The sequence below is a fragment of the Sceloporus occidentalis genome, unplaced genomic scaffold, assembly GCF_023333645.1.
Source record: "Sceloporus occidentalis isolate IW3139 unplaced genomic scaffold, rSceOcc1.0.p SCAF_3, whole genome shotgun sequence".
Classification (NCBI taxonomy): Eukaryota; Metazoa; Chordata; class Lepidosauria; order Squamata; family Phrynosomatidae; genus Sceloporus; species Sceloporus occidentalis.
Genome location: NW_028316983.1, coordinates 132,552,380 through 132,570,344, shown reverse-complemented (window position 1 = coordinate 132,570,344; position 17,965 = coordinate 132,552,380). Strand labels below are relative to the sequence as shown.

The window sequence follows — 17,965 nt, the reverse complement described above, 5'->3', positions numbered from 1 at the left end:
AGCTCTTCCAAAGAACTGTGGATATTAGTTACTTAAAAGAAAGCCATGTCATTTTAAAAGAGCAAAGTATATGGAAGTTTCTTCTAGTTTCTATCAACTAAAATGTGAAATGTCTTCAGTTGATCTTTTCTAATGTATTTAAAAATAAAAGATTGATTTAGGAGCTTTTTGAAACCATTCCTTTACAATAAATTGAATCAGTTGAGTTTGTGTGTTACGTTTGACATTACTCAAGCTCTAACAAGAAATCAAAACAGAAACATTTGCTATTTTAAATGTCAGATTGAAAACAAAATTTGGATCAAATAATGTTGAAATCCTTTTTAACAGAGGCTTATAAAGAGTTGGCACATTACATTTTAGTCTGCATGTATAGCTTCTACAACCAGTGTTCTTGCAAGGAATATTTTAATTTCATGGATTGAATGTGAGCAAAAGTATCCTTCAGTTAACAAAAGTCATACTGTTCGTAATGCATTAAAGATTTTCATGGAGTACTTGTTAACTCTAGTGTGACTAGTGAATGTAATTGAAGTGCAACCACCTGGTAGGGAAGTTTTGTACTCAGCTGCCAAAGGAGTCACAGAATCCAAAAGGACCAGGTGTTCTGTTAGGCCTCTCTGATTGTTACAGTGAAGTAAACAGCATGGGTTCACAGTATGGCTATGAGGCTACAAGCTGGAAACATTGCCCACTGAAGTGACTCTTGTCTTTATACTCTTTCTATTCTTTTTAATGCAACAGTAACCCTGGTCCAGGTGTCTGCAGTTTGTGGTTCTCAATCTCTGGTTTCTTAATTAATTTACATGAAGAGGGCAACGCTGAAACAGGAAAGGTCTGAGTAAAATAATGCCGAATAGCTCAAAAAGGTGAAAGGGAGTAGCAACTACCACCTTCTGAGTTCTTGGATTTTTTTTTCCAGATAGCAATCTGCATATGTTAAGTATGTGACAGACTCACTTATCCCTGTACTGCTTCAAATTATACTGTCAGGTTGCCAGAGTAAAAACTGGAGAGGGCTTCTGTACCTTTATTGGTTGGATAGAAGAAGGAATTTCCACAGGTGTTGCTTGTTACATGTTTGAGTGATAACCAGTACCTAGCTAAATTCCCTCTTCTGCTCAACCATTAAAGGTACAGGAGCCTTCTCAGTTTTTACTCTGGCAGCTCTAGTTTTGAGTCCATGTTCTTTGGTAATCTGTTCATACTTAAGAACTGGATGGAACTGCTTTTTAAATAAAGTTTGAAGTGTCAGTAACAGAACTGCCCTGGCAGCAATGTTTTGCACTTGGAGACCTTCATAACTGTTAGGTTATTGGTGAATTTCCCCCATCAGTGAAAAAGTATGCCCAAATCACACCTCAGGAACACAGGAGCTACAGGTTGGAGGCGGTAGTATGCAGTAAGTATCCGCAAAGCTACTTTTTCCCTGCTGGAATCATGGTTTAAAAGCCTTGTGTAGTAATCTTACATCTGAGCAAACAAGCATAGGATTATAATAGCCAGTAGCAATTAGAAACTAGCTGATGACAAGTTTAAAACTATTTGAAAATAATATTTTTCCCCATTCCTATATTTATAATATAGACTGGTTTTATAATACAAATTGGGCAAGTATCTGGTAAGCATTATCTGATTGTGCTTATCTCAAGCACTTACAGAATTCCCCCAAAATTTCCAGGTTAAAATTACGCAGCTGTGCATGCTACTGGACCATAACCGATAATGTGTACTATCCCTTTGAAGTTTTGTCCTTAATATATGAGAAGATGTTATTTAAGAGGATGACGTGGTTACATATTTACAGTACTTGGCACAATCTTCTGATAGCTGATGCTGAAATAATGTCTGCAGTCCCTCCCTGACTTTTTGTTTAAGTGCACAAGCAAGAATCCTGTTGTTGTACTTCTCTAGCATAAAAATAGTTGTGTCTAGTCAGTCTCTAATTCAACCACTCCTTCCACAAGAACACAGAGCACTCATTTTCACTATGACTTGGTGGGGACAGAGTTGGTCATAGTGGATTTGCTCAAGGCCATAGTGCCCAGCATGCATCTGTTTGCTCAGCTGTAGAATCTAGTATAGCTACACTGGTGTATATTTGTTTGTGTTACGTGGCTTAAAGTCGCCTGTCAACCTATGACAACTCCATGAATTTCATAGGGTTTTCTTAGACAGGAAATACAGTTCCTTCCTCTGAAATATAGCCTACAGCAGCTGGTATTCATTCGGGGCCTTCCATCCAAGCACTAACCAGGACTGGCCCTGCTTAGTTTCCAATGTCAGACAGAATGTGATGCTTTCAGGATATTTTGGTGGGGTATACTTTTGCCTTTATATATACATATATATATAAATATATCATAGAATCATAGAATCGTAGAGTTGGAAGAGACCACAAGGGCCATCCAGTCCAACCCCCAAAGCATCCCTGACAGATGGCCATCCAGCCTCTGCTTAAAGATCTCCAAGGAGGGAGATTCCACTACACTCCGAGGGAGTGTGTTCCACTGTCGAACAGCCCTTACTGTCAGGAAGTTCCTCCTAATGTTGAGGTGGAATCTCTTTTCCTGTAGCTTGCATCTATTGTTCTGGGTCTTATTCTCTGGAGCAGCAGAAAACAAGCTTGCTCCCTCCTCAATATGACATCCCTTCAAATATTTAAACAGGGCTACCATATCACCTCTTAGCTTTCTCTTTTCCAGGCTAAACATCCCCAGCTCCCTAAGTCGTTCCTCAAGGGCATGGCTTCCAGACCCTTCACCATTTTAGTCGCCCTCCTTTGGACATGCTCCAGTTTCTCAATGTCCTTTTTTAATTGTGGTGCCCAGAACTGGACACAGTATTCCAGGTGGAACCTGACCAAAGCAGAATACATAGACAGTATTACTTCTCTTGTTCTAGACACTATACTTTTATTGATGCAGCCTGAAATTGCATTGGCCTTTTTAGCTGCCGTATCACACTGTTGACTCATGTTCAACTTGTGGTCTACTTGGACTCCTAGATCCCTTCCACACATAGTCTCATTCAGCCAGGTGTCCCCCATCCTATATCTGTGCATTTCATTTTTCCGCCCTAAGTGCAGTACCTTACATTTCTCCCTGTTGAAGTTAATTTTGTTAGCTTTGGCCCAGCTTTCTAGCCTATTCAGGTTGTTTTGAATTTTGATTCTGTCCTCTGGAGTATTAGCTATTCCTCCTAATTTGGTGTCATCTGCAAATTTAATAAGTATGCCCCCAATTCTGTCATCCAAGTCATTGATAAGGATGTTGAATAGCACTGGGCCCAGGACAGAACCCTGTGGGACCCCACTGGTCACTTCTCTCCAGGTTGAAAAGGAGCCATTGTTGAGCACCCTTTGGGTTCGGCCGGTCAACCAATTGCAAATCCATGTAACAGTTGCCTTGTCTAGCCCTCATTTTACAAGCTTGTTTGCAACAATGTTATGGGGAACTTTGTCAAAAGCCTTACTGAAATGAAGATATACTATATCCACAACATTCCCTTCATCTACCAAGCTGGTAATTTTATCAAAAAAGAGATAAGGTTTGTCTGGCATGACTTGTTTCTCTGAAACCCATGTTGACTCTTTGTGATTATGGCATTGCCTTCTAAATGTTCACAGACTCTCTGTTTAATGATCTGTTCTAGAATCTTTCCTGGTATTGATGTCAGACTAACTGGATGATAATTGTTGGGATCTCTTTCTTCCCCTTTTTGAAGATGGGGACAACGTTTGCCCTCCTCCAGTCTTCTGGGACTTCTCCTGTTCTCCAGGAGTTCTCAAAAATTATTGCCAATGGCTCCGATATTACAATTTGCCAGTTCTTTTAATACTCTTGGATGTAGTTCATCTGGTCCTGGAGACTTATATTCATTTAGATTAACCTGGTATTTCTGTACTATCTCTTTACTGTGCTGAAATTCCCCTATTCTGTCCTCTGCTCCATTATCCTCAGGTTGAGCACCCTTTGCCTTTTCTGAGAACACAGAGGCAAAGAAGGTGTTGAGTAATTCTGCCTTTTCTCTATCCCCTGTTGGCACTTTGCCACCTTCTCCACGCAGTGGCCCTACCATTTCCTTTGCCTTCCTTTTTCTGCAGACATATCCAAAAAAAGCCCTTTTTATTGTTCTTAACCTCTCTAGCAAGCCTGAGTTCATTCTGTGCTTTAGTTTTTCTGACTTTACCCCTACAAAGGCTAGCTATTTGTTTGAATTCCTCTTTGGTGATTTCCCCATTTTTCCATTTCTTATACATGTTCCGTTTAAAATTTAGCTCAGTTGAAAGTTCCTTAGTCATCCGTCCTGGTTTCTTGAGACACCTCCCATTTTTCTTCCTCACTGGAAATGTTTGAAATTGTGCCTTCAGTATCTCCCTTTTGAGAAACTCCTATCCATCCTGAACTCCCTTATCTTTTAATATTCCTGACCATGCGATCACCGCCAGTATTTCCCTAAGTTTACTGAAATCATCTTTCCTAAAGTCTATAATGCGTGTCTGACTATGCCTGGCTTCTCCTTTCCATTATATAACAAACTCCAGGAGAACATGGTCATTCCCACCTAATGATCCCACCACTTGCACCCATTAACCAAGTCATCCTTGTTGGTTAGGATCATATCTAAAATAGCTGACCCCCTTGTTGCCTCTTCCACCTTTTGGAAAATGAAATTGTCTTCCAGGCAAGGGAGGAATTTGCTAGACCTTGAGGATTGGGCTGAGTTTGACTTCCAGCAAATATCAGGATAGTTGAAGTCGCCCATCACTACTACATCTCTCCTTTCTGAATGTGTGGTCATCTGTTCTAGAAAGGCATCATCCAATTCCTCCGTCTGACTTGGGGGTCTGTACTAGACTCCCACAATAACATCCCTGTTGTTTCCCTCCCCTTTAATTTTTATCCAGATGCTCTCCACCTGGCTTCCAGGATTGATGTCCTGGATCTCTTCACTGGTGTAAATATCTCTGACATATAGGGCTATTCCTCCTCCTTTCCTGTTTGGCCTATTTCTCTTAAAAAGGTTATACCCCTCTATTTCTACATTCCAGTTCTGAGACTCATCCCACCAGGTTTCAGTGATGCCTATTACTGTATATCATTTTTGCTTTGTTGAACTAGGAGTTCAAGTTCATCTTGCTTATTTCCAATAATAATAATAATAATAATAATAATAATAATAAATATTTATTTATATCCTGCCTCTTCCGTTTGGGGATTGAGACAGGTAACAACAGAGTTTATGATACACAATATAAAAACAATAAAACCCACAAAACCCTGACCCAACCCTCCCTCCCAAACTATAAAATTAACATAAAACAGGATTAAAATATATAACAATACAATACAACACTACAAGATTATTCTACAATTTGCGAATGATGAGGAGATATAGTAGGAAGGACTGATAGAATCGGTTCTTGGCGGTTATCACTTAGGGAAGGCCTGCCAGAAGAGAAAGGTTTTTGTTGCTTTTTTAAAAGCGTCCAATGAGGATAATTGGCGAATCTCTTCCGGCAGGTCATTCCAAGGTTTAGGAGCCATAGCAGAAAAAGAGATATCACAGACCATGGGTCCTCTTTACTTGCTGCCTGTGCAAGTTTTTTTGCCTCCCACTGTTGGGTCCTTGCACTTATTTGTCTTGTTTCCTCTTATGTCAGTTTGACTATTTTCTCCAGCCCTTTCACCTTCCATAATATTGTCTCCCTCCCCCACGGAACTCAGTTTGGAGCCCTCCTGATCAAATTCTTGAGACTGTTGGCAAAAACATTTCTTCCAACTGGCGTGAGATGCAACCCACCCGTTGCCAGAAGCCCCCACCCCCGTGGAACCGCAGCCCATGATCAAAGAATCCAAATCGTTCTCAGCGGCACCATTTGCGGAGCCAGTTATTTACATCTGCTATTTTCCTCTCCCTTCCTGGACCATGCCCTTCAACTGGCAGAAGAGACGACATGACAACTTGTGCATCCATTTCTTTCAGCTTCCTACCAAGATCCTCGTAATCCTTTCTGATGTTCTGAAGGCTGTGTCTTGCAGTATCATTGGTTCCCACGTGGACCAAAAGGAAGAGGTATTGGTCAGTAGGCTTAACCAGTCTTGTGAGCCTCTCTGTCACATCAGGGATCTTTGCCCCAGGGAGATAACACACCTCTCGAGACATCTTGTCAGGCCTACAAATCACTGTTTCTGTACCCCTCAGCAAGGAGTCCCCCACTACAACCACATGCCTCCTCCGAGGCTTAGCAGCAACTGTTCCCTCTGGTGGGACTCTCAGGCTCCCCTGCTTTGTTCCTGAAGGCTGTCCATGATGCTTTTCCTCGTCCTCCTTGATAAGGGAAAGAGCTTCAAATCGATTCTCTAGCTGCAAGCTGCCAGAATAATCCCTTGTTGGCCAAGTTCTCTACATGACATTCCTCCAGCTGTATGCCTCCTGTGTTTGTGAAGTCACCTCCTCCGCCCCAGCAACTTCCTCTGTGTGGTCCCCATCCAAGATCATTTGTTCTGTTCTGTCCAGGAAATCCTCTTGCTCCCTAATATGCTGAAATGTAGCTACTCTGGACTCCAGCTGTTGGACTTTCTCCTCCAAGAGTGCTACTAACTTGCACTTGGTGCATGTAAAGTTCTCCACATCTGTAGGCAAGAAGGCAAACATCCCACAAGTGTTGCAGGTGACTGCGGCAGTTCCATCAGTGTCCATACTGAGAAGTCTTAAGTAATTACTGAAACAGGACTATGGGCATCCTCCTCAAAAAATGCTCCGGTAAAAACCCACATTAAGGACCCTGATGATTTGGCCTTTTCACCAATCTCTAGCAGTGAGTTCAAAAAACAGTAATTATTTGCACCTCTGCATATCAAGTTACACATGCACTGCCAAGATCATGTATCAGAGAAGTATTCTGTACATTTGTCTTTGTAGCTACATCTGCCGATGCAACCCAAAAAAAACCCTCACCTTCCAAGGCATTCAGTTCCCCTTCACATGGCCATTTTCCTGTTTTGGAGAGAAAGAGATGAGCAGGAATACATTCAGATATTTTCTTGTAGCTGGACTCACTGCAAGAATGCCATGTGCAGAGCTTGCAAGGGCCCATGGAGATCTGTGCAGATGTCTATCACAGTATGACTAGGAACAACACTTCCTCACTTGTCCCCCCACTCCTAGACAGCACAGAATTGGCCATAGGAGAGGGAGACTGCAATGCTTACAAGATGAGTTGGATCAATTTTGGTCATTATGTACTCAGAACAGAATTCTGATACTAGATCATAATAATCATAATAATACTGAGTGATCAGCTGATGCTGAATATTGGTAGATCCAGAACAGACAAAAGGAACTGTTATGTTCACAACCCATAGTCAAACTGTGACAATTCTTAAATTGTAGAATATGATTGATGACTGTCAACATTGGCAGCTTTAAAAGCAGGTTCATAAATGATATTTATGTCAGTGGCTACTAGTCATGTTGAATGTCTGTATGTACTTATACTTGTGTGTACTTGTGCCTTTGAGTTGCATATTGACGACGGGCAACCTCATGAATTTCATAGGGTTTTCTCAGAGATGGTTATGTCAATTCCTTCCTCTGAAATATAATCTACAGCACCTGGGATTCATTGGTGGTCTCTCATCCAAGAACTAACCAAGCTGACCCTGCTTAGGTTCCAAGATCAGATGGTATCTGGTACCTTTACGGTATTTTGGCCGATATAACCACCCAAAAACAGTACACAAAAGGACGTAGTATAATTTTACACTCATGAAGGTATGCATTGATCACAGTGCACCACATTTTTACAGAACTGCAACATTACAGAGCCCAGTACATATTGATTCACAGTACACAACAGTTCAGAATGTGGAATAATGTACAATGGCACCACACAACTCTGCTGTCATAATCTTCAACAGAATATGGACTGTACACATTGGCCAAAAAAGGACAACTGCATGTAAAAGGTAACTTTTGCTTGTGTAAAACACCAACAGAATGTCGGCCATATGTTCCTGTCAATATCAGAGACATTATGCCCCTATATATCATTTCTGGTGGATCACAAGGAGGAGTGAGCACAAGGAGTTGCACTCACCTGCTTGTCAATTTCTCATAGACAACTGGTTGGTCATTGTACAAACAGCATGTTGTACTAGATCCATTGTGGATCCAGTTGATCCATCAGAACTATTCTTTTTTTTTTATTTGCTTATCGTTTTCACATACTTAAAATGCAGAAAAGTACTGCCTCCTTTCCCCCCTTTATGCCTTTTGTTTCCACTTGTTTCCCAAGTTTACAAGTGAAAACACTTCATAGTAGTTCTTAGGTGAGCTTCCATTCCATTGCAAAGAGCGCCTCACAAACTAGGAGTGTTTCTTCTGCCTGCTATAGAATAGCTAGAAATCAGGCTGAAACCCTTGAGGGGAAGAAAGACAATAGAGATTTGAAAACTCTTTGGCGTTCTTGTTTTTTCTAGCTTCCTGGTACCTACCTTTTGAACATGCAGGAAAAATCAGTTTCACGTTGCTGGGAAATTTCCTTCTTTTATGAATAAAGAAACTGTATACAGTAATCACATTATAGATGTATAACTGTTGATTTCCACATGGTTTGGGGAAGCAATATTGTTGCTCATTATTACTTCTGCTCTCATTACTGTGTGAATATGTACACTGCTCTGAAATAGCATCATTATTATTCATTTCATTATTGACTTGCATTAATTTACCATTTGTAGTATCTTAGCAAAATGCACTTGGGCACCTCCACCATTTATTACATCCTGTGCTTATGTGCTGGGTGTCTGAAGCCTTTTTTACAGAATGTTATTAGGCACAGCATGAAAAGAGTTTCCAGTTTATCTGCCTCGATTGAACTGAGCCCATGAGCAGACTGCTGACTAAAAGGGCCAGCGAGGAATTGAGAGTAGATGGCAGGCCCACAGAGGTCCACAGGCTCAGGTGGTTTTCAGCCATAAGTCTAGCTTAGCTCTTCCAGTAATTTGTCACGCCTTGGTCTTCTCCTGCTGCGCTAGCACGTGCCAGCTTAGTGTCAGAAAGTCTGTGCACCAGACGGCCACTCAGGCCTAACATCCTGCTGTTCAGGACCAGCGGCTTGCTGTTTCAGTGTGGAATAGGGAGCCCTGGCAACAGCCAAGTGCTATGCGGAATAAGCATGTTCATAATGAGATCTGAATGGCATCAGTCAGTCCCTTTAGAATAGATTCTAGGCGTGTGCCTCCTCTCATAGGAAGTTTGGCAGCCTATTCATTAACAAGAGTCATCAGGAGTTCAGCCTATAACAGTAAAGCAGCCCCAAATACAGTCGGGTACACAGGCCAATGCTTGTACTAACAAGAATGGTCTTTGAAAGCACAAAGTAAATAAAAATGTCAGCAGGTACATTGTGTGAACAACCATGTATGTACATGTTGCTGCCATGCAGGGGTGATACTGAGCATGTATTTGAAAACGTTTTCACCTTGTTTCCTTCCTAGCTGATGATCTGTTGACTTTGATGTTTGAACGTAAATAGCTTTCAAATCATTTACTAGTGTCAAGTCTTTTGTATGATGTGCTACCTAAATGAGCAAGTTGCTAAGACTTTGCCCTTTTTCCGTTCCTGCAAGTGTTACGTAAAACTAAGATATTTTCTAACATTTGGAAAATACTAGGAACATACTAAAACCTATTTTTAAATTGTGAGAGGAAATGAAGTCCTACTGGCAGTTTAGGTGACTAATTCATAAAGTCATATGTGAAATGCTTTAATCCATTGTAGGTTTGTTCAGAATGTTGTCCTGTTATTTGAAGTGCATGATTCACCTTCAAAGAAAACAGAAGCTGCACACAAAGAGAGAGATTTGCTCTTTCCTTTATGAAAAGCTATCACAAGCAGGGGTCCTATTAAGACAGCTGGAAAGTTGCTTCAGCTTGTTACGCTTGTAAGTTTTATTGGTGACTGGTTTTTTATTATGCATTTGAATGGTGTGTGTTCCAGGTTGCTGGGTTTTAATTAAAAGGCAATACAGTTGGTTTTAGATGCTTTGTTGTCACCATAATTAAAACTGGAATATACATATGTTCTTTCTTTTTTAATTGGGTACATTAAGAAATAAGATTTCTGATGTATAAAGAAAATTTTCCAAGAAAGACTTTGTGACTTTAGCATATCACAAAACTTAATAATTATATAAATCTTTCTACTTTAAATGAAGCAATGATGTTTTCTTATATTTTCTCTTTTATAGGATATACCTCAAGTACACAATTCATTTTAAAAATGATTATTTTATGTAGAAATAATCTGTAATAAAGAATATAATGCCTGTAATGCTTTTCTTTCGTGGTTACATGACAATTTTTTTCATTTGTTACATTGACACCCAAATTTAGTTTGGAAACAAGCCTCTTTCTTAATTAGCTTAGTACTGAAGTATTGCATCCATTTCAATTCCAGAAAGATATTAATTATTGCAGTACTTGGAATCATATGGTTTTGACAATATATTGTGACAAATGAGATATACAGTTTCTTTGTAAATTGTATGGGTTAAATATGTTTGTGCAGTGCTAGAGTTCAAATCCTATAGGCTTCCTTAACCAGTTTCCTACAGTTATGAGGAAAGAGCACTGTATCTTGAAGCAATAATCCAGAATCACAAAGAAGTAATGACATTTGAGGATTTTGCTGCTCAGGTCTTCTGTCCTTCTCCCAGTTATTCACTTGGTGCATGTGGTGAGTCTCAGTTGCTGCTGCTACTATTTATTATTATTATTATTATTATTATTATTTCTTTCACCACAGAGAAGCACTTGAATGACAGATGTACACCTGTTTTCCACTGATAAATGGTTGCAAATTTAAGAAGAGCATTCTCCCTCTGAATTAGCTAATGAATATCAAAAGGAGTGATGACATTCATTTTAATTTGTTTTGCATCAGAGCTGTTCACTCAGTTCCTTTCTTTAGCTATCCTGTTAACCTCTGAATCTAGCAAGGTTAATGAACTTTCTCTCACTAATGTGTTCTGATTCATTCAAGAGTGTAGGCTTCTTGCTGTGCTGAGAATATGTTGTGCAAAACCCATTCGTGAATCAGTGCGTACTTATTGAAAAATAGTTCTTCACAGCAGAAAGCATTGCTTCTGATGCTAAATGGGGATTATGCTTCTTCAGTACTAGGACCAAGGATTAACCGTTTGCAGGGTAAAAAATGGGGTTGTGTCAGTCAACCATAATGCTAATGGTTGTATATGCTATACATTACTGGACTATGATGAGTTTTATTTTAAGAGTGTATATGCATGTGTTCATGCTTTTAAATGAAGGCTTTTGTTTTGGGAGTCCATTTCATAATTCATTACTCTGTCTAACAAAAGGGACATGAGGCAAACCAGATGGATTTCTTAATGCAAATTCCTTTATTCCCTGTTTATACCCATTTTGTGAAACTGACTCTTCCTAATTATATTATGATTCTGTGTTGGATTGTTGAATTGATGGATTATCTCAAACCCTAGTGAATGTTTAGGCGCATCTGTTTTCTTTCTCTTATTCTAACTGACTGACTATCTTTATATCTGAACTAAGAAATATAACAAATTAAATTTACTGAAATGAATCACTTTACAAATAAAATCAGGCATGCATCACTGTTTAACATTAGTGGCTTCAGTCCTTGAGCTTTCCGAGCTTTGTTAAGAGATAAGAGGTATACGCATACGCATGTACTTGTATTGGTCGCCAATAGCAGCAGGCAGAAGGCTTTGGAGATAAGCAAGCTGGCAGAAGTATAGAGGAACCATTGCTATTTACATAATCGCACCTCTGCTTCCTGGAGAGGCGTCAAGAGACGGGGATGGCCTCTATTGATCTTTGTTGAACTGGAATACTAAACAACATTAGAAAAGCTTATAAGTAAAGCTTTGATTAATGTTTTCTCTATTAAAAATGTGGAGCAGCTGTGAACTGAATTCTTTACATATCCTGCCAAGACTGCAACGTTCTGTCATTTATTTTATAAAAGTATAGAAGTTCCACTAATTTGAATGTTATCGAGACATTTAACTAATAAATTCAATGGAAAATAGTAATAGAGCCCCCAAAGAAATACGTAAATCCCCTAATGTAATTCTTTTACCATAAATGCTTGATTCTTGAGTGTGTTTATTATACATGGAAGTTGTCATGGGTTTTTTTTTTAATGTGGGTTCAGTAGCCCAAAAAACAGCCCAGTATTCTGACAGAACACACCTGTGTGCTTTGCACTTTATTTATTTGCCATTATAAGGTTTATCTGTAAAGTCCCTGGGGATAAGTCTCAGTAGGCTAAACTGTCTAGAAAATAAATGGCCCCGAATTACTAGCATCTGTGTTTGGCATTGGCCTGCATTTATTGAAAATAATTACTGTCCCACTCAACAGTATAAAAGAAATTTTCCAGGATAATTTATAGTTCAGAATAATTATTGTTGTTAACTGTCCTCAAATCTACCCCACCTCATGACCACCCTGTGGATGAGCCATTTCCAAGATGGAGATGCCTATTCTCCACTGCTTGTTCTCCACTGCTTTGCTCATGTCCTGCAAATACATGCCCATGGTCTCTCTAATTGAGTCTGTCCATTTAGCATGTGGCCTTCCTCTCTTTCTTCTGCCCTCTACCATTCCAAGCATTATTGTATTTTCTAATGAGTCATGCCTTCTCATGATACAACCAAAGGTTGACAGCCTCCATTTGGTCATCTTGACTTCAAGGGAGAATTCACCCTTGATCTCTTCAGGGACCTATTTTGGCTGCCCATGGTATCCTCAACACTCTTCTCCAGCACCACCTCTTCAAATGCATTGATTTTCTTCTTCTCTGCTTTCTTCACTGTCCAACTCTAACATGGTGATGGGGGATACAATGTATGATTCCAACTTTAGTGCTTAATTGTATATCTCTCCTCCTTAGAATCTTGTCTATTTCCTTCATTAGCTGCCCTCCCCATTCCTAGTCTTCTTCTTACTTCATGGCTGCAGTCTCTGTGTTGATCAGTGTTTGATCCAAGGTACAGGAACTCTTTTGCTGTTTCAATTTCCTCATTGTCTAATGAGTGTACCAGAATTCCAAGGGGAAAAATCAGCTTGTGCTTTATAGACTATAGCATAGATCACAGAAAACTATGAAAGCCTCTTAAAAACATGGGAGTGCCACTACATCCTTATATACAGTATATCTATACTTAGGACAAGAGGCAACTATCAGAACAGACTGTTTCCCAATTGGCAAGAGAGTCCGGCAAGGCTGCATTCTATCACCCACTTGAATGCAGAAAATATGATGCGAAGGGCAGACTTGGACACAGACGACAGAGGAGTGAAGATGACATGAAAGAATATCAGCAATTTAAGATATCAGAATGATAGGACAGTATAAATGCTTCTATACAACGACAACTGGATGTGCCATTCTGTAGCTCTTGTGAGGCCATCCCAAGAGCCATTGGATCCTGGAGGTTTTCTCCACACAGACAGAGAGGGAGACTCATTGTAGAGGTCCTTCCTGACCAGTGCCAGAAAGTTCCACTAAGTGTGATAGCTCTAAAGGCAAAATATGGGCATGCTGGGCCACATCCAAAGCCCTCTCCTGCTCAGGAATAGTGGGAGGGAAGACTGTGTTACTCTAGAGTTGATATGGTTGTTTTCCCTCCTGTTGAAACAAATGAGAGAAAAAATTAAAATAATCAGGGCAAAAGGAATTTTGAAAATAGATTTTAAAAAAAATCCTTCATGATTTTGGCTCTGGACAACAGGGCTACATATTAGCCAGTCTGCACCCATACCATATTGTGCTGCAAGACTGCAAACCTTTATAGTAGTGTACAACTTTATAGTGTAAACTGAGAATGAGTCCTATTGAACTCAGTTTGGCTTACTTCTGAGTAGACATATACAGGATTTTAGAACAGTACCACAAGCTAAAGAATCAGCAGCATAAGCATATCCAAATCCAGATTAAAATGTCTAGACTCTAGACCAAAGGTGGGCAATGTGTAGGTTTCCAGATATTTAACTGCAATTCACATCATAGCCACTGTCATTGGTGGCTATGAAGGAAATTGTAATCCAGCAGCTGGAGGATCAGAAATTATCAGTCCCTGGTTATTTACTTGGCACGAGGAAAAAGCAAGTGAGCTTTTCTGAGGGAAAACGCCAGAAAGTCTCAAGGCAACATACGTGTATTTATTGATTTGTTTTGTTTTGATTGATAATCCATCTTTTCCCTAGAGCTGGTACCCAAGGCAGTTCACATGATTAAAAAGTAAAGTGAAAAAACTCAGTCATTTATAGTATTAAATCAGAATTAAGTAAGTTATAATAATGCAACTCAATTAAATTTAAAACAGTTTAATAGTGCATACATCAAAATAATAATTTTTTTTAAAATTAAGAAATAACAGCATGCGTGTGTTTGTATGCCCTGTCCTTCACAGGCAGCTGTTTATTTATGGACTACATGGACTTTAATGGACTGTGGAGCATTTCAGAATCTTATACCATAATAAAAGTGTTCGTTTTGATGTGCCAAAAGAGTCCTTGATGTGTTTACTATGATCATTACCAACTCTTTACTTTTTTCTTTTCTTCTGTCCTGGATTTCAAAGAAGTAGCTGTGTTAGTCTGTTACAGCATAAAAAGGAGGAAGGGGAAAAGAGGGTAAGAAAGTAGCAACACCTTTAAGCCCAACTGGTTTTTATTTTAGCATAAGAATAGAATAAATCTTTATTATGGACATAGACAACCACATTTAGCATGAGATTTCATGGATATAAGCCCACTTCTTCAGATACAGTACAAAGTGATATCAAAACCTGGGGTTAAAAATAATATTTATACAGTTGTGGGAGTGGGGTATTTGCATATTTAGGGCAAAGGGCATAATTTGCTTTTTTCTGGATCATATTACATTCTATCCCACTCCCACAACTATATAAATATACTTTATAACCTAAGGTTTAAATTTCACTCTGTACCGCATCTGAAGAAGTGTGTTTATATCCATGAAAGCTCAGGCTAAAATAAAAACCAGTTAGTCTTAAAGCTGCAACTACATTCTTCCCCTCTCCCGCTTCCTCCTTTTTATAACTCACATTCCTTGAAGATGAAAAAAATGCTCAACATAGAAAAGAGTGGGTGAACGGGATATAACTCATGCCAAGAAATCCCTAGGATAGGATCTCCATAAATCCAAGTTGACCACACAACACCATGGCAGGAAGGGGGTTGGATTCAGCTCATTGGTTCTTAGCCATCTTGGCCAGTTAACATTTCACTACATTAGCCATATACAATAGTTTATTTTATTTTATATAGCTTTTTAATGGACATGCTCAAGTTAAATAATGTCACTCCTAGTCTTCTATAATATTTGCATTTTAAATATAACAAAAATCCACGTCCATTTTTCCACTGACCCAGTCATATGATCTAGTAAGGCTGTGGCAAACAGGATAAGGAATATGCAATATGGCAACAGGTTAGAATATGGAAAAAGTAAATCTGGTGATTAATCTCTTCTGCATTTCTTCCAATAGGCACTTCTGAGATCTTGAAGAAGAGAAATGACTATCTGCTATCACTTTTTTTAAATAATAACACTCTTTCAATAGTAAATGACTCAGCCACTTCCTTGAACATCTTCACCTTACTTGTCAGACATGAGATGCTAATTTAGCTCCCACTAAGCTAATGAATTAATAGAATTGAGCAAATAAAAACCATAGAGCTAATTATAGTTAACTTCCTCAGTTACTGGAAATGTTAATGTTCCAGAAAAGTAAATTAGTGTTTAGTTTCCCAATAACTTAATCAAGAGCTAATGACAGACATATTTTGATGCTAGCATGTGAATTTCAGCTTGTGTGATGTTGGCATCCCAAAATCCATATCGGAAAACACATGTTTCAGAATATCCAAGTTTCAGTTGGACCCGTAAAATATCAATTGAAATGGACATACTAGATTGCCGAGAGAACTGATCTAATCACTGCTGTGTCCAAGTGTATCTGTTCACTGTGAGGTCATTCATGTGTAGGGTTGCCATATCCCGCCGGGGGGCGGGACAATCCCGGTTTGGGCGGTGCTGTCCCGGTCCCGGCCCGGTTTGGGGCCCAAACCGGGACGGCCCCGCCCACCGCGGCCACCTCAGGCCCCGCGGCGGCTCCAAGGCCTTGCTGAGGCCTGGGAAGGCTCTCCGCGGTTGGAGCTCCAGCCGCGGAGACGCTCCCTCCCAGGCCCCAGCGAGGCCTTGGAGGCAGCTCCGCGGTCGGAGCTCCGACCGCGGGGTCCTCAAGGCCTCCACGAGGCCAGGAAGGAGGAGGAGGCCGCTTCCCACTGCGGCGATCGCCGCGATGAGGAGCAGCCTCCACCTCTTTCCCGGCCTGGGAGCCGGCCTAGGCTCCCTCCCAGGCCGAGAGGAGGAGGAGGAAGCCTGGCACCGCAGAGATCGCCGCGATGTCAGGCTTCCCCCCGCCCTTCTCGGCCTGGGAGACAGCCTAGGCTCCCTCTCAGGCCGAGAGGAGGAGGAGGAAGCCTGGCACCGCAGAGATCGCCGCGATGTCAGGCTTCCCCCCGCCCTTCTCGGCCTGGGAGACAGCCTAGGCTCCCTCTCAGGCCGAGAGGAGGAGGAGGAAGCCTGGCACCGTGGCGATCGCCGCGATGCCAGGCTTCCCCCCGCCCTTCTCGGCCTGGGAGACAGCCTAGGCTCCCTCTCAGGCCGAGAGGAGGAGGAGGAAGCCTGGCACCGCGGAGATCTCTGCGATGCCAGGCTTCCCCCCGCCCTTCTCGGCCTGGGAGACAGCCTAGGCTCCCTCCCAGGCCGAGAGGAGGAGGAGGAAGCCTGGCACCGCGGAGATCTCTGCGATGCCAGGCTTCCCCCCGCCCTTCTCGGCCTGGGAGACAGCCTAGGCTCCCTCTCAGGCCGGGAGGAGGAGGAGGAAGCCTGGCACCGTGGCGATCGCCGCGATGCCAGGCTTCCCCCCGCCCTTCTCGGCCTGGGAGACAGCCTAGGCTCCCTCTCAGGCCGGGAGGAGGAGGAGGAAGCCTGGCACCGCGGAGATCTCCGCGATGCCAGGCTTCCCCCCGCCCTTCTCGGCCTGGGAGACAGCCTAGGCTCCCTCTCAGGCCGAGAGGAGGAGGAGGAAGCCTGGCACCGCGGAGATCTCAGCGATGCCAGGCTTCCCCCCGCCCTTCTCGGCCTGGGAGACAGCCTAGGCTCCCTCTCAGGCCGAGAGGAGGAGGAGGAAGCCTGGCACCATGGCGATCGCCGCGATGTCAGGCTTCCCCCCGCCCTTCTCGGCCTGGGAGACAGCCTAGGCTCCCTCTCAGGCCGAGAGGAGGAGGAGGAAGCCTGGCACCGTGGCGATCGCCGCGATGTCAGGCTTCCCCCCGCCCTTCTCGGCCTGGGAGACAGCCTAGGCTCCCTCTCAGGCCGAGAGGAGGAGGAGGAAGCCTGGCACCGTGGCGATCGCCGCGATGTCAGGCTTCCCCCCGCCCTTCTCGGCCTGGGAGACAGCCTAGGCTCCCTCTCAGGCCGAGAGGAGGAGGAGGAAGCCTGGCACCGCGGAGATCTCCGCGATGCCAGGCTTCCCCCCGCCCTTCTCGGCCTGGGAGACAGCCTAGGCTCCCTCTCAGGCCGGGAGGAGGAGGAGGAAGCCTGGCACCGCGGAGATCTCCGCGATGCCAGGCTTCCCCTCGCCCTTCTCGGCCTGGGAGACAGTCTAGGCTCCCTCTCAGGCCGGGAGGAGGAGGAGGAAGCCTGGCACCGCGGAGATCTCCGCGATGCCAGGCTTCCCCTCGCCCTTCTCGGCCTGGGAGACAGTCTAGGCTCCCTCTCAGGCCGGGAGGAGGAGGAGGAAGCCTGGCACCGTGGAGATCTCCGCGATGCCAGGCTTCCCCCCGCCCTTCTCGG

The 17,965-nt window shown here is 42.5% G+C and overlaps 1 protein-coding gene across 2 annotated transcripts in view; it reads left to right on the top strand.

Moving 5' to 3' along the window:
- RALGAPA2 (Ral GTPase activating protein catalytic subunit alpha 2) overlaps positions 1-17,965 on the top strand; it is a 199,832-nt gene that overhangs the window by 163,407 nt on the left and 18,460 nt on the right. For both annotated transcript variants that reach the window (XM_089516358.1, XM_089516359.1), the window contains one exon: positions 10,626-10,747. In XM_089516358.1, the coding sequence (XP_089372484.1) occupies positions 10,626-10,747 (122 nt within the window). The remainder of the gene's footprint in view (positions 1-10,625; positions 10,748-17,965) is intronic.